The sequence below is a fragment of the Mesitornis unicolor genome, unplaced genomic scaffold (assembly GCF_000695765.1).
Source record: "Mesitornis unicolor isolate BGI_N332 unplaced genomic scaffold, ASM69576v1 scaffold21594, whole genome shotgun sequence".
Classification (NCBI taxonomy): domain Eukaryota; kingdom Metazoa; phylum Chordata; class Aves; order Mesitornithiformes; family Mesitornithidae; genus Mesitornis; species Mesitornis unicolor.
This window is the reverse complement of record NW_010182332.1, coordinates 61,570-79,448: the sequence shown is the minus strand read 5'-3', so window position 1 is coordinate 79,448 and position 17,879 is coordinate 61,570. Positions and strand designations below refer to the sequence as shown.

General features: G+C 43.2%; 1 protein-coding gene across 1 annotated transcript in view; it reads left to right on the top strand.

Annotated features, from left to right (window-relative positions):
• The window catches only part of MAP4K4 (mitogen-activated protein kinase kinase kinase kinase 4), an 88,303-nt gene that overhangs the window by 41,172 nt on the left and 29,252 nt on the right, over positions 1 to 17,879 (top strand). Inside the window, 7 exon segments of the mRNA XM_010183743.1 lie at positions 228 to 403; positions 1,093 to 1,165; positions 1,635 to 1,845; positions 9,071 to 9,232; positions 11,330 to 11,416; positions 12,183 to 12,311; positions 16,066 to 16,227. Coding sequence (XP_010182045.1) covers positions 228 to 403; positions 1,093 to 1,165; positions 1,635 to 1,845; positions 9,071 to 9,232; positions 11,330 to 11,416; positions 12,183 to 12,311; positions 16,066 to 16,227 — 1,000 coding nt within the window.

The window sequence follows — 17,879 nt, the reverse complement described above, 5'->3', positions numbered from 1 at the left end:
ATCGCCCTGTACCCATCCAGCCCTGTGTCCATCCAGCCCAGTGCTCAGCTGGAGCACGCTCAGCTCCGTTTAGGAGCCACACTTGCAGGTGGCACTCGTACCATCCCCTGGGATGTGATACTCTTTGAGGAAAGGAATTGGACTTTGAGGAAGAACAGAAAAATGTTTGTGTTTTACCTATAATCTTGTGTTGTTTTGGGTTTTTTCCTCTCTCCCTGCTTTCTCAGGTCAAAAAAGTTTTTCAGCTTTATAGAAGGTTGTCTAGTGAAGAATTACATGCAGCGACCTTCTACAGAACAACTTCTGAAACATCCCTTTATACGTGACCAACCAAATGAAAGGCAAGTCCGAATCCAGCTTAAGGACCATATAGACAGGACCAGGAAGAAGAGAGGAGAGAAAGGTACGCAACTTCTAAAAATCAAGTATTGCAGCTTGTTAAAAATACATGCTTTTGTCGCGCTTGGCATTCTAAATCTCCACCCTTAGAAAAGCTCCAAACAATGCAAACCCTTGAAGGGTTCTTTTTTTAATTCATATTTTGACTATCAGCAGACTTCAAGGTTTTATTCTGTCCCCTACAGAGAAAGTATCAATTTCAAGTGTCTTATTTTCAGATAAGTTAAATTTACTCTTTTCTGTGCCACTGCTTCTTCCATACAAGCATTGAACAGTATTTAAAAGGATATTGGCACGTATGCCTTTCCCTTTTTTTTGTCTGTGGTAGCTTCATTCCTGGAACGGTGCCATAAGTCAGACTCACATGAAATAACCTGTCACAAGAGCTCTGAAGCGAATGTCCTGGGCAGCCTGTTCTCTTTATTCAGGTGGTGCTGAGGTTCTCCAGGTGTCTTGTCTTACATACAAAAAGTGGTATCGCTCAGGGAATTTGCTGAAAGTCTGCTTCAAAGCACTGTGCCGCCTTACAAGGGTGGGAAGATGGGCTTGTGTGTCTAGAATGAGTTCTACAGCCTGCGATAGATCTTCTCACTGCAGGGGATAGGAAATGGTTCATTAAGGTGCTACTGCAACTCCCTTCTGTCCTAAAAATAAAGATAAGCGCTATGTAGGCCTTTGTTTATTTCCCGTTAGATGAGACGGAGTATGAATATAGTGGAAGTGAGGAAGAAGAGGAGGAAGTGCCTGAACAAGAAGGAGAACCAAGGTAATAATTGCTTTTGGGAGGGCTTTGGGCAGTCCATGTCAAGTCAGTCTAAAGGTCTGTGACTATAAATCAGGAACATGCTAAATTTCTGTCTCTTATTAAGTGCATGCGCAAGCCACACAAACCACCCACAGGATTTGAATACCTATTTTGCGACTGCTAAAGGTTTTAAAGCTCCCCCTCATATGGCTTAGAGCCAGCGAGCTCTAGATGGGGGGAGATTTATGGCAAATATGATTGGTTAGGGGTTGCACCATGTCAGAGTTGGTCCTTATTTCGCTTGGCCTCGTTTCACGCCTTCCACTGAGAGCATGTATTTGACATGCATCCAGTGTCTTCGCTCTGAAAGAAATGAGATTAAAATTTAACGTCATGCTATATTTTATTAATGTTCCCGTGCTCTGGAGGAGGTATTTAATGGCCCATCAGTCTTTATTGTATGGGAGGCTTTAACTTCCTCTTGTTGCAGCTCCATTGTCAATGTGCCTGGAGAATCGACCCTCCGCCGTGATTTCCTGAGGCTGCAGCAGGAAAACAAGGAACGGTCTGAGGCCCTTCGGAGGCAGCAGCTGCTGCAGGAGCAGCAGCTCCGTGAGCAGGAGGAGTACAAGAGGCAGCTGCTGGCAGAGAGGCAGAAGCGCATTGAGCAGCAGAAGGAGCAAAGGAGGCGGCTAGAAGAGGTAGAGGCAGGAGGCTGGAGCTTGAGGGGCAAAAAAGTCCCTCTTCTGCTTGTTTCGCATTCCCACACCCATTTAGAAAGAGTTCCCTGTAGCCCCAGCACATCTCAGGAAACAAAACACTGTGCAAATCCACTGGCAAATGTAGAACAAAGTACTTAAATCCATGTCTGGCTACTTGAATATGAGCCGTCTTCCAAAGCATTTGAATATCCAACAGCTCCTATGGAGGCAACAGGAGCCAAAGCGGGGTTGTTTGAAGATAGTTGGGGGGAGCCTGTGTCTTGGTCTCTGTTCCAGAGAACAGGCAACGTGTCTAGACTTTAGGTAGCTGTAGAGAAGGGGAGACATTAATTATTCCCAGGTGAGTTTTTTCTCAAGATTACTTTTTTGGGGGCCATGACATGTTTCAAATTTCCCCTTAAAGCTTTCTCAAACGTCTGTGTTTGGCACTCATTCATGGTTGGTAGAAGCCTATTTTTTATGTATTACTCTCCCATGCATAGTAGCATGAGGACTAAAAGCCACCTAGATTTATAAACAGGATGTATAAATCAGGGTTAAAATTACAATTTCGCAAAAAAAAAAATCACAAATATGGAAATCATACTTTTGTGATACGTAAGTATGTAATTTGCATACTCTACCTGAAGATAAAAGAAAATGAAGGTATATGTACTATATTGTTCTGTCATACTTTTCACCTCCTAAGATCTCCTGTGCGTTTATACTTATGTATATGAATATGCAGTGTGAGCTTCAGAGGATTTCAGAGCCGTTCTTCAGACCAGAACTGGGTATGACACAGAGCTGAAGTGAAACCAATCCTCTGGCTTCTGAGGAAGTGCAGGGTCAAATTCCAGTCGTCCTTAAATGACCCCTTGCTGGAGTTGCTGTCTCAACTGTTCACTTAGCAGTGGTGGAAAAACTATACCCAGTCTGGTTTTTCCAAATCCCGGTAATGTTTAACGAGGATGCGACCAGGACCAAATTGCATCCTGTGACGTGTTTACATAACAAGTAACACAAAATCCCAAACAGCTTTCCAGGTCACGTGATGCTCCTTATCCCTGTTTTTCAATGCACAAGTGAGTTTAGTGCCGCTGTAAGGAAGGAATGGTAGCAAAGACTCAGCCACACATGAAGCCAGGAGGAGGGACAAGGGGGAGGCATAGAAACTCCTTTTCTTTGCTGTTTCTTCCCCACCCTTCTGAGATCGCCAAGATAAACATTGTGGCTCTTCCAACTGTTTTTAGCTCTGGAGCGATTTTGCGGGGGGAGCTAATAATAAAAAGAGGCTTGGAGGAGAGAGCATGGGACAAGATGAAAATAAAATATTTTATTGATGTTGTCAAAGGTGGGTGAAAGTTAAATGACGGATTAGCCTCTAAACTTTTTGCTTAGTATTGGGTATCAATTAGTTCTTTTAAATGCCTCTTTAATCTCCAGGGTTCTGCAGGCGGTAATTTTTTGGCGAGGAAGGGAGTTAGGATTAAATTATCTAGGTAGTTTAACTTTAGAAATCAGTGCAACCCTTAAAATCTGGAATTTCTTTTTAAAATGAAGGAAATGCTGCTGCTAGTAGTGGAAACAAAGTAATGCACCTCTTTGCTGCACAGGCTTGAACTTTTTGCGGATGTTGCAGAAGTCGTAACTTAATGAGCAATTAAAAAGAAAAGGCAGTTACCTGAAAGTTAGGTTTAATCAGTCCTGCTTTTTGAAATACAAAACAGGACTAACTTCAGCAACCACAGGACAGTCTGTAATGCAGGTTGGTGTATTACTGAATAAGGTTAACAAGGTAAACCATGTAAAGTTTGTAAGAGAAAAGCTTTTACCTTTTATTAAGTCTATAACCTCAGCCTGGTTCCCTTAGAGACATAAATAGGAATGATGAGCTGTAAAAGTTTCCTTTTGCAGGTGATGGGGGGGTGGCACATTGTTCTTAAAGTTAATTAGAAAGAGCTCACTTTGAGATCTCAGAAACCCCCACTTACTTCATTGGATCTTGTGTTGGAAAAATGTATGATCCCAAGTGAGTTTTAACAAAACAACAGCCAGAACAAGCTCTTTAGGATGGGGGAAGGGTGGTAGACACATATTTAGATAAACATCAGTGTTGTGACACAATTGAAGGCCAAAATATTGAGATGTTGTCACTTTGTCCTTAACTCACCCCCCTGTTTTGATGCAGCCAGTAAACAATGAAGAGCTTGATTATGTGAATTAAGATTAAGCTCAGGCATTGAATCTCTGGGCTTCCATCACTTGGTTGGTGTTTTTATCAAGCCTTGCTTTCTTGTAAGTTTTGCTTGTGCAGAGTAGGTGTGTGTTTGGATATACCTGTTAAACTTTCTTTGGGAAGAATTTTATGCGTTGGATAATCTCCCTGGACAAGTTGCTTATACTTCCCCCTCCTTCTTCCCTCCGCCCCCCAGCTTCCCAAATTAAAATTGAGGTCTTGTTCTTACAATGCTGGCACAGAGCCTAGACAGTCTTGACCGAGACTGCAACAGGAACGGTCTTTAGGACATCTGCCAAAACCTGTAATTCTCAGCAGTATTAGAGAAAAGATTACTTTTTAAAAGGCATATAGGTGACTTCTAAAACTCGTTATTGCAGGAACCGTATAATTTGTGTGTCACTTAGGAGGTGGAAATGATATGAGGTCAAAGTGCAGAAAATAACCTGAAATGTTTTGGGAAGGGGATTGCTTGTTCCCCACCCCACCCCCCTTTAAAAAATCATACAAAGATTAGTTGCATAAATATCAGCTGTAAGTCATGTAAGTGCTTAGATGGTTAAATGAGTAACCTGAGCTGTTCCAGGCTGTTCTCACACGGGGCTGTGTTTCGGTTCGGCAATGTGGAGACACCAGTGCTCAGTGTGACGGGTATGGAAAGGCATTTGAATTTGTGCTCTGCAAAACTGAGTCTGGTTTGGGAAATTCGGAATTAGCCATGGTGGAATCCCATTCTGTGTGGACCTCCGTGGTTTAGGATAACTTCATTAGATGATGCCTCTGTCCCTGGTTATGAGAACCTAAGTTGAAGGGTTTTGAAGTGGTAGGATTTGGCTCCATTAGCAAGTAGTACGGTCCAGTAGAGGCCAGTTTGTGGAGCACAGTAATTAAAGTGCTGAGGACCCAAAGACTTCACTCCATGTGTTTGAAGACAGGAAGGGTTCCTTTGGATTAGCTGAGGTCTAGACTGCATGCCTGCTTGTGGTTGGAGTGCACCTTACTTTTTAATTTCATCCAAAAGGAGTGGCTGGCACTCCGAGACATACTCAGAATATGAAAGAAGACCCGGTAAGTGGAGATGATTGGGTGATTCACTTCAAAAGAGCACTCCTGATTGGAGCCAAGACGCTAGTGTAGGTGTTCCTGCAGGCGATTTGTGCCAGGGCTTTGTTTCTTTTACAGAAGGGGAGATTATTCCTATCTACTTAATTTGAATTGCTTGCAGTTTGGATGGGTACTGAGTAAGAAGTTCTACTTCTGCTTTCTCTCTAGTGTGGGCAAAGCAAAAGGCTGTTTATTAACCTTTCCAATCCTTTTCCTAAGCTGACACCAGGCTACATAATTCTTTGTGAAAGAAATCATTCATATATGTATGTGTGAACCTTCATCTGAATATAAGACAGGGTAATAATATTTTATGAATATAAAATTAGAGGATCTGGATTTATCTTCAGCAATTCACTGCATGAAGGAGGTCCTGAATTCATTGGTACACACCAACTGCATGTGTGGTTGCATTGCCCCCTCCTGGTAAATCATGCTCTACTGCATGGTCTTCCAGTCTGGAGATGTCTGGTACCATTACAAGATCATCATTAGTGCACCCTAAACCTGGAAAAGGAGCCAGAGTATTGACGCTGTATTTTCTGTATGGTTTTTTTATTGTTGGCTTAGTAAATGCTGGTTTTATGACAGGCAGTAATTTGAAGCTGTATGGGCACTGTCAAAATTCTGTTTTGGCATCTCTGAAATTTCTTTGAAGAGTTCCTGCCCTTACCTTCTGGTTAACAGTTAGCTCCTTGAAAAGAAGATTTTTGTCTGACAAGTGCAAGAAAGTTGGTAATAGCATATCCAACTAAAGAAGATGTGGATATGCATCCGTAATTTCAGTGAATCCAGATCTGTGCCTTCTGTCTATTGGGCAACAGTGTTTTACATCAGGCGTTTTTTGTAGCGCATGATAAGAATTTTAATATCTAACAGCCACACTTACAAAATTCAGAAACCCAGGTTTTATAAATAGAACTGATACTGGTTTTAACTGGTGGTTTTCCCTGTCCCTCTCCCCTTTGAGCAAGACTGAGGAACATGATGAGCAGGGCTTGTGTGTGTGCTTGTGGAAGAGTTGCTAGAGGCAGGCAGGAAGGCAATCTCGTGCCAACAGAAGGGATGGTAGGAAGCTGAAGCCAGCTTGAGTCATCGACGACTTGCCCCCAACCAGCTTTGCCATCGCTTTGACAAGGTGTAGACTAGGACCCCAGGGATGCTTGTCCCTGTAGGTTTCCTTTCCCTGGGCTTGTTAAAAGTAAATCCCACTTTGTTAGTGCTCAGGTTGCAATGGCCACGTGCGAAGGAAGTGAAACTTTTCTTACAGCCAGGGCTGGGAACGAGTGGATCATGCAGGGTGTTTGTGCCATGCCCAGTGCCTCCCTTCGCACCCGCCTGGTGAGGGGCTGAGGTGGTGTCCACAGGAAGGTGGAAGCGATGCTGAGAAGCCCCATCTCTCTGTGTACCTTGGTGTGTAGACAGCAGCACATTTGTGCTTTGGGGATTTGACTGAATCGCACACTGGTGGCAGAGAAAATCCATCTTTTGCTGGGGAATAAATATCTACTGTCAGTGCAAAGCTAGCAAACTGACTCACTGTTTGCTTAAAAACCACATCTTTTAACACTGATTTTGTTTATTTCATGGTGCTGTGAGAAATTAGCTCTCTTAGTCAATTCGTTACTTATTTTTCTCATATTAAATTCAGTTATTTATAATTATTGCTGAATACTTCTCTATTGATTCAAGAAGCTATGCATTTGTTTCATCCAAAAGACCTAAGCTCTGCCCATCTTCCTTGTAGTGAGAATGATGCCATCCCAAGATCTGCAATACATCCACTTAGCAATGTCAACACAATGTTGTTAGACAGACAGGCTTCATGTGTTTAAGGAGTGTTTGAGGTGATAAATGTGCATATTAACCAGTCAGCAGTGTGCTGGCTCTCGCATCCTCAGGGCAACTGAATTATTGTACTTCACATCTTGGTTTTCTTAAACAAAGAGCCTGTCAGACTTGATTAGCCAGAAGGCACCTGAATATATTTACTTAAATACAGGAATTGTTTGACACAGATGTGTATATTCAGAAATAAAAGTGCCGACTTAATCCTTTTATGGTGCTTAAAAAATGAAGGCGGGGAAGCAGTGAAACCTCTGAAATGCTCTGTGTGCCGTAGCTGCCTTGCAGCACTTTTGCTATTTTTGTATCCACATTCATTGAAGAGAGCTTGCTTAAGTGAGAGCGAAAAGGCTGGTAGATGGCATTTAGTTAGGAGAGGAGATGCAAGAGCAAGCAAGCTGCCTTTCTGAGAAGATAGAGAAAACGTGGGGGAGAAAAGAGTTTATGTCTTGTGACAGAGGAAGGTGGTAGTGATCCCAGGATGGTGCTATGGGTCAGGAAGGAAGGTGCCATAGTAACAGAGTGGGTGTATTTGAACAGCGGCCTTTAAGAAAGTTGTGTCATTCCCAAAACTAGTTAGAGTTTCAGAAAGCAGCCTGTTTTATTGGAGTACTAGCGATTCTTAACCACCTTTTTCCCCACAGTGTTTCTTCTCCACTGTTGTATCAGTCTGAATTCCAGAAGATGTGAAGGGCTCCTTAGCTTTCACTCGCTTCGTAGTCATGTAGGGTAATGTGCCAAGTAGAGAAAGCTCATCCCATGAAGTAGCACAGGGAGGGCCTTGGCTTCTTCATTTGAGCACAACTGTGAATCGCACACCAGTAACTGGGTTTGTGAGCTCCAGTAAAACTTTAATCTGAGTGTGCTTGCAAGACTCCTTGAAGTGCCTTAAGACTGGTAAATCTGTGGCAACTTTGCTTCAAGAAAAAAAACCTGGTGATAGTATTAGCCTAAATGTGAGAAGGAATAACCAATGGAGGTTTCCATTTTTTTTTCTTGGGATTGAATTTGAGTGCTTTTTTTTCTTTTGTTTAAATTTCTTCTATGATTTTTTAGCATATTGTAGAAATCTAGAATGGAAGTAAACGTAGAGATACTCCCTGATGATGGTTGAACAGGAGACAGCTGGGACTTTTGACACTTAGGCAGTTGTGGGTGGCTGCCTGGGATTTTGAGGTAGGTGGAGTAACTGGATGCTTCTGTCGAAGTGCAGGAAGAGTTGGTCACGACTGTATGGGCATTTGAAATGTCTCCTGTGAAGTCATACATGGTGCTCTATAGACATAAATGAGTCAGTTTGTGCTTTCTAGAGCTGTTTTCCAGGTTCTTTGCAGACTTGAGCAGACTTATGAGCACCAGCTTCCATTTGGGTCATGCGTGGCAGCTTATCTGTGTAAGGGTAACAGCTTAGCTCAGCTCTTTTTCCTCTTTTATGTGCAGGTGCTTAGATGTCCTGGGAGGGGCTGAGGTGCTGTTGGTCAGCCTTCGTTTTCTCTTAGACAAAGTTTTGGACACTTAAATCAAGCCCGGTTGTTGGGTCAACACCACCAATTTAGCAGACCATGAGTTGTGTTAAGAGAGCAGCTGCTTACTGAAAGCTTAGGTAGTTGTCATCTGAGTTCTAGCTGATTCAGTGGGGCTGATAATTCCCTTTTGGCAACATTTAGATAATGTGTTGAAGAAAATTGTTGCTTTCATTAAGATCTGAGCTCAACAGTTGTTCCAAGATTGAGATTTCAGTGTGAGCCTCTCCAGAAGAGCAGCAGCGAGCGTCTGCATTTTGGTTGTCAGGAATATGGTACATGACTTCGTGTGTGTGCGAAGAAACCCGAGAGTAAGCGAGGCTGCTTTTTGGGATAGTTGTGTGCTGGGTATGAGTTGATTTCCTGGCGGAACACTTGCATAAAATGTTTTGTCACTCAGTTGCAGAGCTTGCCTGTCTTGGTAAATCCCTCTCTTCACAGTAGAAAACAACCCCACCTCTCTCTTTGATAACAACAAAAGTCAAACTTTGTGGTTTCTTTTTCCCTTTTGTAGCAACAAAGAAGAGAACGGGAAGCTCGAAGGCAACAAGAGCGTGAGCAGAGGCGGAGAGAACAGGAAGAAAAAAGACGTCTGGAAGAAATGGAGAGGAGGCGTAAGGAAGAGGAAGAGAGAAGAAGAGCAGAGGAGGAAAAGAGGAGGGTAGAAAGGGAGCAGGTGAGTCCATGATACAGATATATGTACAATAAGTTTGTTTCTTCTAAATTCTAATCTAATGATTTAAAAATCAGTAAGCTTAAAGCAGCTTAGAGGCAACCTAACGCTGACAGTTTCGTCTTTGTTGTCTCTGACAGCAAGTGCACTAACATAGATCGTAGGGCTTTGTGGAAAATTCTGGCAGCCTCAATATTCCATCAGAAAAAGAAGTCTTGTTGTGGTACTCATTCTAAATTCAGCTTGAGTCCCTAGGCTTGACTAAAAACCATCAGAATTGGTGAAATCATCACTGGGTCTGAAAATCGTTTCTAGACTTGTCTTGCTGGATCAGTGGCACTTGCAGGACATGCCCCTGTTCAGAAGGCCTCCTAGAGAAGGGCAGCACTGTTGCGTGTCAGCTTCTGGCACTCAGAATTGGTCAGAGGCTCGTCATAAACTTTAAATATTCTGAATCTGAGATGGAACCTTTGAGCTGCAAAGGGTTTTCCTTCCTAAAACTTAAACATGCAATCTCTCTCTTACTTTGTCTATTTAATATCAGCTCTAATAATACATGCCAGTTCAGGCAGCGAGTATATCTTAAGTTGCATCAGTGTGCCCTTAATACATTGAAAGTACAGGTGAGAAACCTTTTAAACTGTGAAATTCAGCTGCTGTATTGATGCATGTAATCTGCATGTTTTGAAATCCCTTAAAAACTCGAATCAGGGTGATAATCAGGGTGATACTTACTGTGCATGTACTGCAAAATACTGATCCCAAACAAAGGGCCAAAACTACTGTCCTAGAGGCTGATTATAAATTTCCCTTTAACTTCAGGAATGCTGGTTTTGGCCTGATATACCTTAATTTTTTCTTATATAAAGTCACTGTATTTAAGATCATTGATTGTGTTACTGTGCAATTTTATTTTGTTTGTGGATATTTCAAAGATTTTTGAGTCAAAAGGAGAGAAGACTAACCGATGGGAATAAATATATGGAAAATCTCTAATTGCAGCACAGCAATTTGCTTTTGGGCAGACACCGGGTATTCCCCCAGCTGCTTCTTAAACTGTTGAAATGCTTATTACGCACAGTGCCAATAATGATGAATGGTTGATTGATGTGGCCAAGCTGAACCACTCTGAATCATTTTTTTTTTTCTTTAGAAGAAAATACATGCCCCCTCTTAGAATTTTGGTTTACCCAAACTATGGCTCAGCCGGTGTGCGTAACGACAGCGTAGCGTATCTCATCAGTCTGTCACCAGACTTTCTATAGCTCCCATCGTGGTATCACTGATCCATTAATTCTCTCTGCATACACCGTAATCGTGTGCGTGTGCTTGTGTGTGTGCGCATGCACATGTTACATACTCCATTAATTGCATGGTAGGATGTGGCCAGCTTGGGTTTGGTGCTGCAGGGTTCGAGTCCTTCCAGGGGGTCAGGCCAAGCAGCGGGCAAACGTCTCGACCTGTTGAGGCTGCGGGTGGAGAGGTCGCCGGATCGCAAGGGCGAGCGAGTTTGGTCTAATACCTGTTTCCTGGTGGATGTTTGTTTGTGTCATAACCATCGCATAATTCAGCAAGGCTGGCAGCGTCTGCTCAGGAGAGGCTTCTGGTGAGGGCGGCAGGGGAGACAGGAGGGCAGGTCCCAACTGCGTTTGGCAGAGCCCCTCCGGGGGAGCTTGCTCCAGGTCTGCCTCCTCCATGCCTGGCTCTAGCTGTTGCTAACAGTTCATCGCACCAGTGCAACAAACTAATGTTTAATACGACTTGCATGTGACTTTGTGTTGGCTGTGTTGAGTCAGACTTGCTGTGTTTTAACTTTCCAAAACCTTCAAGTGCATTTTGCTGCTTCTTGAAACCACTTCCAAAATGAGCTCTGGCCCGTGCCGGCAAATATTTGCAGGAGTCCAAATTTCAGAATGGAAGGCGCCAAAAGCCAGTGCTCAGGAGGCAGGGCTTCCTAAATTGATCTGCAGGCACTAATCCATCCTGAAGTGCGTTTCTCGTTAAAGCTGAACTGGGGAAGTAGCGTGTGGTGTTCCACCCAGGGGGTTCTGATGCATTCCTTTTGAATAAATTTATTGCTGGGTAATTTCTATGTGACAGGAGTATATCAGGCGACAGCTAGAAGAGGAGCAGCGGCACTTGGAAATTCTACAGCAGCAGCTGCTCCAGGAGCAGGCCATGTTACTGGTAAAGCACTGTATCTGTTTTGTTCAGTAGCTATAGGATCCATTTATCCGGACAGTCCTAGGCTTCCCTCAGTCGGGCACAGCTGCACTGACAGTATTGACAACAAAGGAGCTTGATTAAAAGGCCATTTATGCTAGTGTCGTGGGCTGACAGGCACATATGAGAAGTGCTGTATGGTCACACTGCTTTTCTGGGCAGTAAGAGGAGGCTTTATGTTAAAGTGGAACAGTTCTGGTGTGATAGTCGAGTTTCTGAACAGACCTTGGCATTCAGTGAAGAACTAGAGTGCTTATGTTGCAGATCAAAAGCACACATGATATGTAAATCCACCCTGGGATACAATGGCCTAGTGTTGGTCTAAATCATTGTTTTATGAACTTTACACTCAATTTAGTATAAATAACTCTTTCTTCTTTTTTTGTGTAATAAAAATCATTTTGGACATAACTTTCCAAACATGTCAAGCTTAGCAGTACACTCTCAACTTTCCCAACCTAAGACACATGCCATATTGGTCTAACTTAGCTCTTGGCTACACTTTAACAATGAAATAAACAATCAAAAAAAAAAGAGCAACAGCAACCAGAAAGATGCATTTTTAACGGGATGGATGGGGACATGTCCACCATACAGTCAGTGTCACGTTTTGAATTACTCACGTGTTCTCTCAAAGGAATACAGATGGCGAGAGATGGAGGAGCACCGGCAGGCGGAGCGACTCCAGCGGCAGCTGCAGCAGGAGCAGGCCTCCCTCCTGTCGCTGCAGCATGATCACAGGCGGCAGCAGCAGCAACAGCAGCAGCAGCAGCAGCAGCAGCAGCAAGAAAGAAATAAACAAAGCTATCATACCCCTGAGCCAAAATCCCACTATGAGCCTGCTGAAAGAGCGCGAGAGGTAAGTTCTGCTTGTGGGCAGGAATCTGCTGCCGGTTCCTCTGCGTCTGCCAGTTGGCTTCATGGTGACTGTGGTTCTGCTGTAGTACAGTCGGAGGCCAAAGCATCACTCATAAGGGGCAGGATATTTTAAAATGTTGGCTGCTGGCTTCTGAACCCGAGAGATACTTTCATGTACTTCTGCTGCAATCACTGGAGTTCAGAGTTTTGAAGTATACAGAGTGGAAAGAAATTCTGGAAGGCTGCAGACTAAGGGAACCTGGTTTTAGGAGCTTCGTGTCAGAAAGTTAATCTCATCTGCACTTCATCAGTCATGTTTTCACAGGAAACATTGATGCAGGTGGTAATCTGTGTCTCTGGCAAGTAGAGACAATTGGAAATTGGTAGGAAATTGGAAAGCATGAACCTATGAGGGACGCTTGCACACAGCGCCTGTTTACACAGTTGGTGCTTTAACCCGTGCTCTTGGAAATTTCCTTCTCATGAATGCAAACCTGCATTTCATTAGTTTCATTTTTGAAGTGGTAAGTGTTCTCTTTCAAGATCAGGTCCTTCTCTGACAAAACAATGTGGTGCTGCCTTCTTGGACTTCAGGCACTCACAAGTCGATCTGAAACCATCAGAGTGCTGTTTGTCTCAGTGAGTGGTCCCCTGTCTTCACTGGTCCATGGGTAACATTGCTAAGCAAGTAATTGCCTCTTTGATGCATACTTGGCTCTCTTTCAGCGGTCTTACTCTTATGTTTCCCTTGAGCACCATACTGCCCACAAACCACTAGACTGGCCAATACTGGTCAAAGCTCTTAACAGCATTCATCACCAGCGTGTGGGCACTAGGTAAATACATTTTGGAACAAGAACAAAAAAATCCTTGAGGCTGTTGAACATGATAAAATAGCTGTCAGTCCACCTTTGTCCAGTAGTGCTTCATTGCCTTTGAAGTATTGCTGTTTGGGCTTGGTGAGCAAAAACTCACGTCCAAGTTCTGCATAAACCATATTTGTGCTATCTCATCAGTTTCTCTTGGTGATTGAAGTGCCTGGTACATCTCTCTCTCCTGGAAGAAGTTCAGACTTGTCCGGTATGTGGTGATGCAGGCATGGAATGGGCCTTCCTGTCCTTGTTGCATGTTTCTGGCATGCCTCTGTTAAAGCACAGTGGCAGTCCAGCACTTCTGTCGAGCATGAAGGCTGGCTCTGGGGGGATGCAGAACCATATCTGCTCCTTGTCTCCCATTTTCTTTTCAGAGTTGAAAAGGAATCATAAAATAGTTTGGGTTGTAGGGGACCTTAAAGATCATCTGGTCCAATCCCCCTTCCATGAGCAGGGACACCTTGCACCAGACCAGGTTGCCCAAAGCCCTGTCCAACCTGGCCTTGAACACTTCCAGGGAGGGACATCCACAACTTCCCTGGGCAACCTGTGCCAGTGTCTCACCACCCTCACAGTAAAGAATTTCTTCCTCATGTCTAGTCTAAATCTATTCCCTTCCAGTGTAAACCCATTCCTCCTCATTCTATCACTACCTGCCCTTGTAAAAAGTCTCTCCCCAGCTTTCCTGTAGGCCCTCTTTAGGTACTGAAAGGCTGCAATAATGTCTCTCCAGAGCCTTCTCTTCTCCAGACTGAGCAGCCCCAACTCTCTTAGCTTGGCCTCACAGGGAAGGTGCTCCAGCCCCCCCAATCATCTTCATGGTCCTCCCCTGGACTCGCTGTTGTGGTCTTTTAATTTTGTGATTGCTGTAGCTAGAAGGAGTAAAGTGAAGGCACAGAAAAGTTGCCTTAGTATTCAGGTCTTCCCAGAGATTGCTATGTAATATTCTTTTTAAAAAGTGTGGTTCAAGTATGGCCATAATATCTCGGTGCTTGGCAGTGAGAGCAACACCAGTTAATCTTAACAGCAGATGTTAACTCTGATGTAATTCTTGACATAAAATAGTGAATTGCAGCAAGTGTTCTGCGCCTCACACTTTCAGGCATACTGCTCTCCACAGAAAGTCTCCATCTGTGGAGATGCTGGCCATCAGGGTGATAAGCCAAACTGGATTAACTTTCCTGTTCTGGCAAAGTCTAATGGTGATTAGAGGGTTGGTTTTTTTTCTTTTTCCCATTGCAGTGGCAAGGCGAATATAAGGAAAAGGACTTAAGATTGGCTCTGGGAAACAGTGGGGAGCTTAGAGCAAGCAATGAAGCTTAATACCATTTCGTGGTCCAGACAGTCAGATGACTGGAACAGGACCTGTTTCCATCCAGGGATGCACTCACTATCTTCCCACTTCTTGCATGGTTTTAAGGACAGGTGGCTCGTGCAGTTTATGTGCTTTGTGGAAGAATCCTGCTATCATCTACAGCTAAAGACATGAAAACCTGTTCCTTCAAACAGAAGGGTTTAGGGGTTTTTCCTTGCTCTATTCATAGCAACGAGTCTGGCCTGTTTTTTAAGCTTTAAAAGCTGGCTCTCTGGAGTTGAACATGGTGGTGAAAATGATTGTATGGGGAAGGTGCTTGCCTCCATTATTGCTGTGTTTTCCAAGACATGGTGTATTTTGTGTAGATCTGGCAGAAGTTTCTCTGCCTGTTCCCATAGGCAAGCTCTTACTGTACTCAAATTTTGGAAAGCTGAGGCAGGTTGGGTTTCTAAAGCAGACCAGCTAAGGCATCCTGGAATCTTGCCTTTGTCTTCTGGCGGGGGTATATGAACAGCCCATCTCTGCAGACCATCACTACTGGGGAACACTTAGGAAACCACCCCAATACTGGTTTTGTGCTCCAAGCACGAGGGTTAAAGCAAACGCTGTGAGCAGAACCTCAACAAATGAAATTAGCCCAAGCTGCCAGTTTGGTCTGTCTTTGATGCTTTGATAAAATGCTGGGAGTTCAGAGTTCCTCAGTGGCAGAAACATGCACACTGCTCTGATTCCAGCAACAAACAGTCTTAGGAAATGAGAGGACATTCCTTTCTGCCTGGAGCCTCCCTCCATCTCTTGCCCTTCATACCTCTCACTTTGTTCACGATGCTGTGGCCTTGGAAGAGGCAGTGTTTCTGCATGGAGACCTGGCTTGATGTTCTTTTGAGGACTGAGCACTTTCTGACTTAGTCTTCCCCTTGACAAGCTCTCAAAGTTTGTGTGTGATTGCTTTTGCACCTCCCTGAGAACCAGAAACAAGCTGTTGGGACTGTTCTTTGCAGCCTGTGAGGTTGTGTTGATAAGAGAGAGGATGACCAGTCCTACATTTTCGTACCTAAGCCCAAACAGCCTCCAGTATTTTCAGGTAGAGAAGCATATCCTGTCTCTTCTTGCACTGCTAAAGAGACAAGCACAGAAAAGTAGATAATCAAGTAACATTGATTGAGTATGGTGGCTGACTATAATAAGGGATAGCAATGGGAAATGTACTTTTATATTGTAAGGTTGGTTCTGTTTTCATATATCCTTTTCATTGCAAGGAAAATAATGATGGATAGTAACTAGTCTAGGCAGAAAGAAGCCCCATAATCGTCTTTCATCATATCACTTGACATATTATTGCCGCCTCTATCCTCTCTTCCTAGTATGGATTTTCCATATTGGCATACTTGCCACTTTGGTGTAGTTCACTTTTATGGTGCTGGTGAAAGCGGTAGGGAAAAAAATCCTGCCAAGCCCCAGATGTATGTGGTTTCTTTATGGTAAAGGAAAGGTGGTGGTAAACTTCGTATTTCTGCTGTAATTGGTTTTATTGACCCCAGGCTTAACTTTGACTTATTTTGGCTTAGGTGGAGGAGAGATTTAGAAAAACTAATCAGGGCTCCCCTGAAGCACAGTCTAAGCAGATGGGCAAAGTGTTGGAGCCACCAGTGCCTTCAAGATCAGAGTCCTTTTCCAATGGAAACTCAGAACCTGCTCAGCCTGCCCTGCAGAGGCCAATGGAGCCCCAGGTAAGTGCCCACGAAAAACATGGTGAGCCTGCAGGAAATGCAGAAGTCCTAACATGTTTCCTTCAAATTTGCAGATCTTGGCACTTCGAATGCCTTATGTAAAGGGTTCCACAAAGCAGCTTATTCAGTAGATTTGCTCTTAGCCTATTTTTACTTATTTTATTGATGAATTTATTTATTCTGTTACTGTCGTAGCAACAGCAGAGTGGTGTGCTAAACACCAGTGACAGTTGCAGTGCACTTTCACAGGTCAGAATTCGATCTGTACAAGTTATTTACGGCCAAAAGATGCTCAGGAAAGAAATGAGCTGGCTTAGTTTTTCAAATTCTTGCGGAAAAAGCTAACTAAACAAGTGGTTTTTAATAGTATGAGCACTGCTTCAAAGAGATTTACAAAACAGGACTAAGAAAAGCAGTTTTGTTGTCAGTAGGCTTACAGTTGCTAAATAGAGCTCTGTTACCACCCCTGGAAAATAAAAAGAGGTTGAAACCACTGAGCTGCGTGGCTGCCATCATTCTGTTGTTTACTAATGAAAAGCCTCCAGATCCTGGTATCTGTATCTCATAGGAATTACAGCATGAATTTAAAAGTAACCTTTGTCTGAAACGTAGACATAGCCCATAAATTCTGAGTGATTTAGATATGCTAAATTAAGCAGTACAGTTCTGCATTCAGTTCCTCTGTTTCCATGCAGAATTCTCTTCTCCCAAATTAAGTCTGTTGATGACAGTGCAGGCTAAAACTGTCCCTGATTGTGACTAGGTATTGCAAGTCTTTTGGGCAAGAGGAGAATTTGAGCAGACGGGAGAGTGGGAGAAATCAGGACAGAACTTCATCTCTTGCGCATTAATTCCTGGCTTTTATTCAAACCTCCATGTCTATTTCAAAATATTGGACTTGTATCTTCATGCTCTCTGTGCCAGTTACTTTTCTAGTCTGAGTCTTCCACTTTAAGGATAATCAGGCTCTTCAACAGCTGTGTGTATTAAAATTGAGGAAATAATAATCATATAAAAACAAATACAACCAGCCTACTGAAACTGGGATTGAAAGCAAAGTTTTGCTTAATTGTTAGGTGTGAAAACAGTATGTTCCTCAGTTATGACCTTTCTTCCTCCTTAGTTTCAGAAATTAACTCTGAAACGCAGGTTTATGCACAAGGAGGGAGCAGGCTGATGGGTCAATATGGATTTCATTAGAAATCCCAATGGAGTTTTAACTCTGGAGTCACTGTTGTGCCTTCTTAATATGTGTAATTGGATATGTGTGCGTGTACATGTGTACTTAGTTTGTGTGTAAATATGTATATATGTACAGTATGCAGTACATATATGGTGTAAGTATAATATGCATTGTACATAGGTATACTATATACAATATATATTATGGTTTTTATATATATATATATATTGCAATGACTGTAAAGGAATAAAGGCTTTTTGTGTTATGGTCTTTCTCCAAAAGTTAGGAACTGTATCTAGTTCCTAAATTTATTAGGTAACGTAAATGTCTGTTGGTTTGCACATTTGACAGCATCCTTTAATTTTGCACATTTCTTCAATTGGATACCTATTTCCAATTTCCCAGCGCACCAGTGCTGCCATGAGACCTGACCAAAGCCCACTGAAGACTGGGGCACAGAGGGCAACTT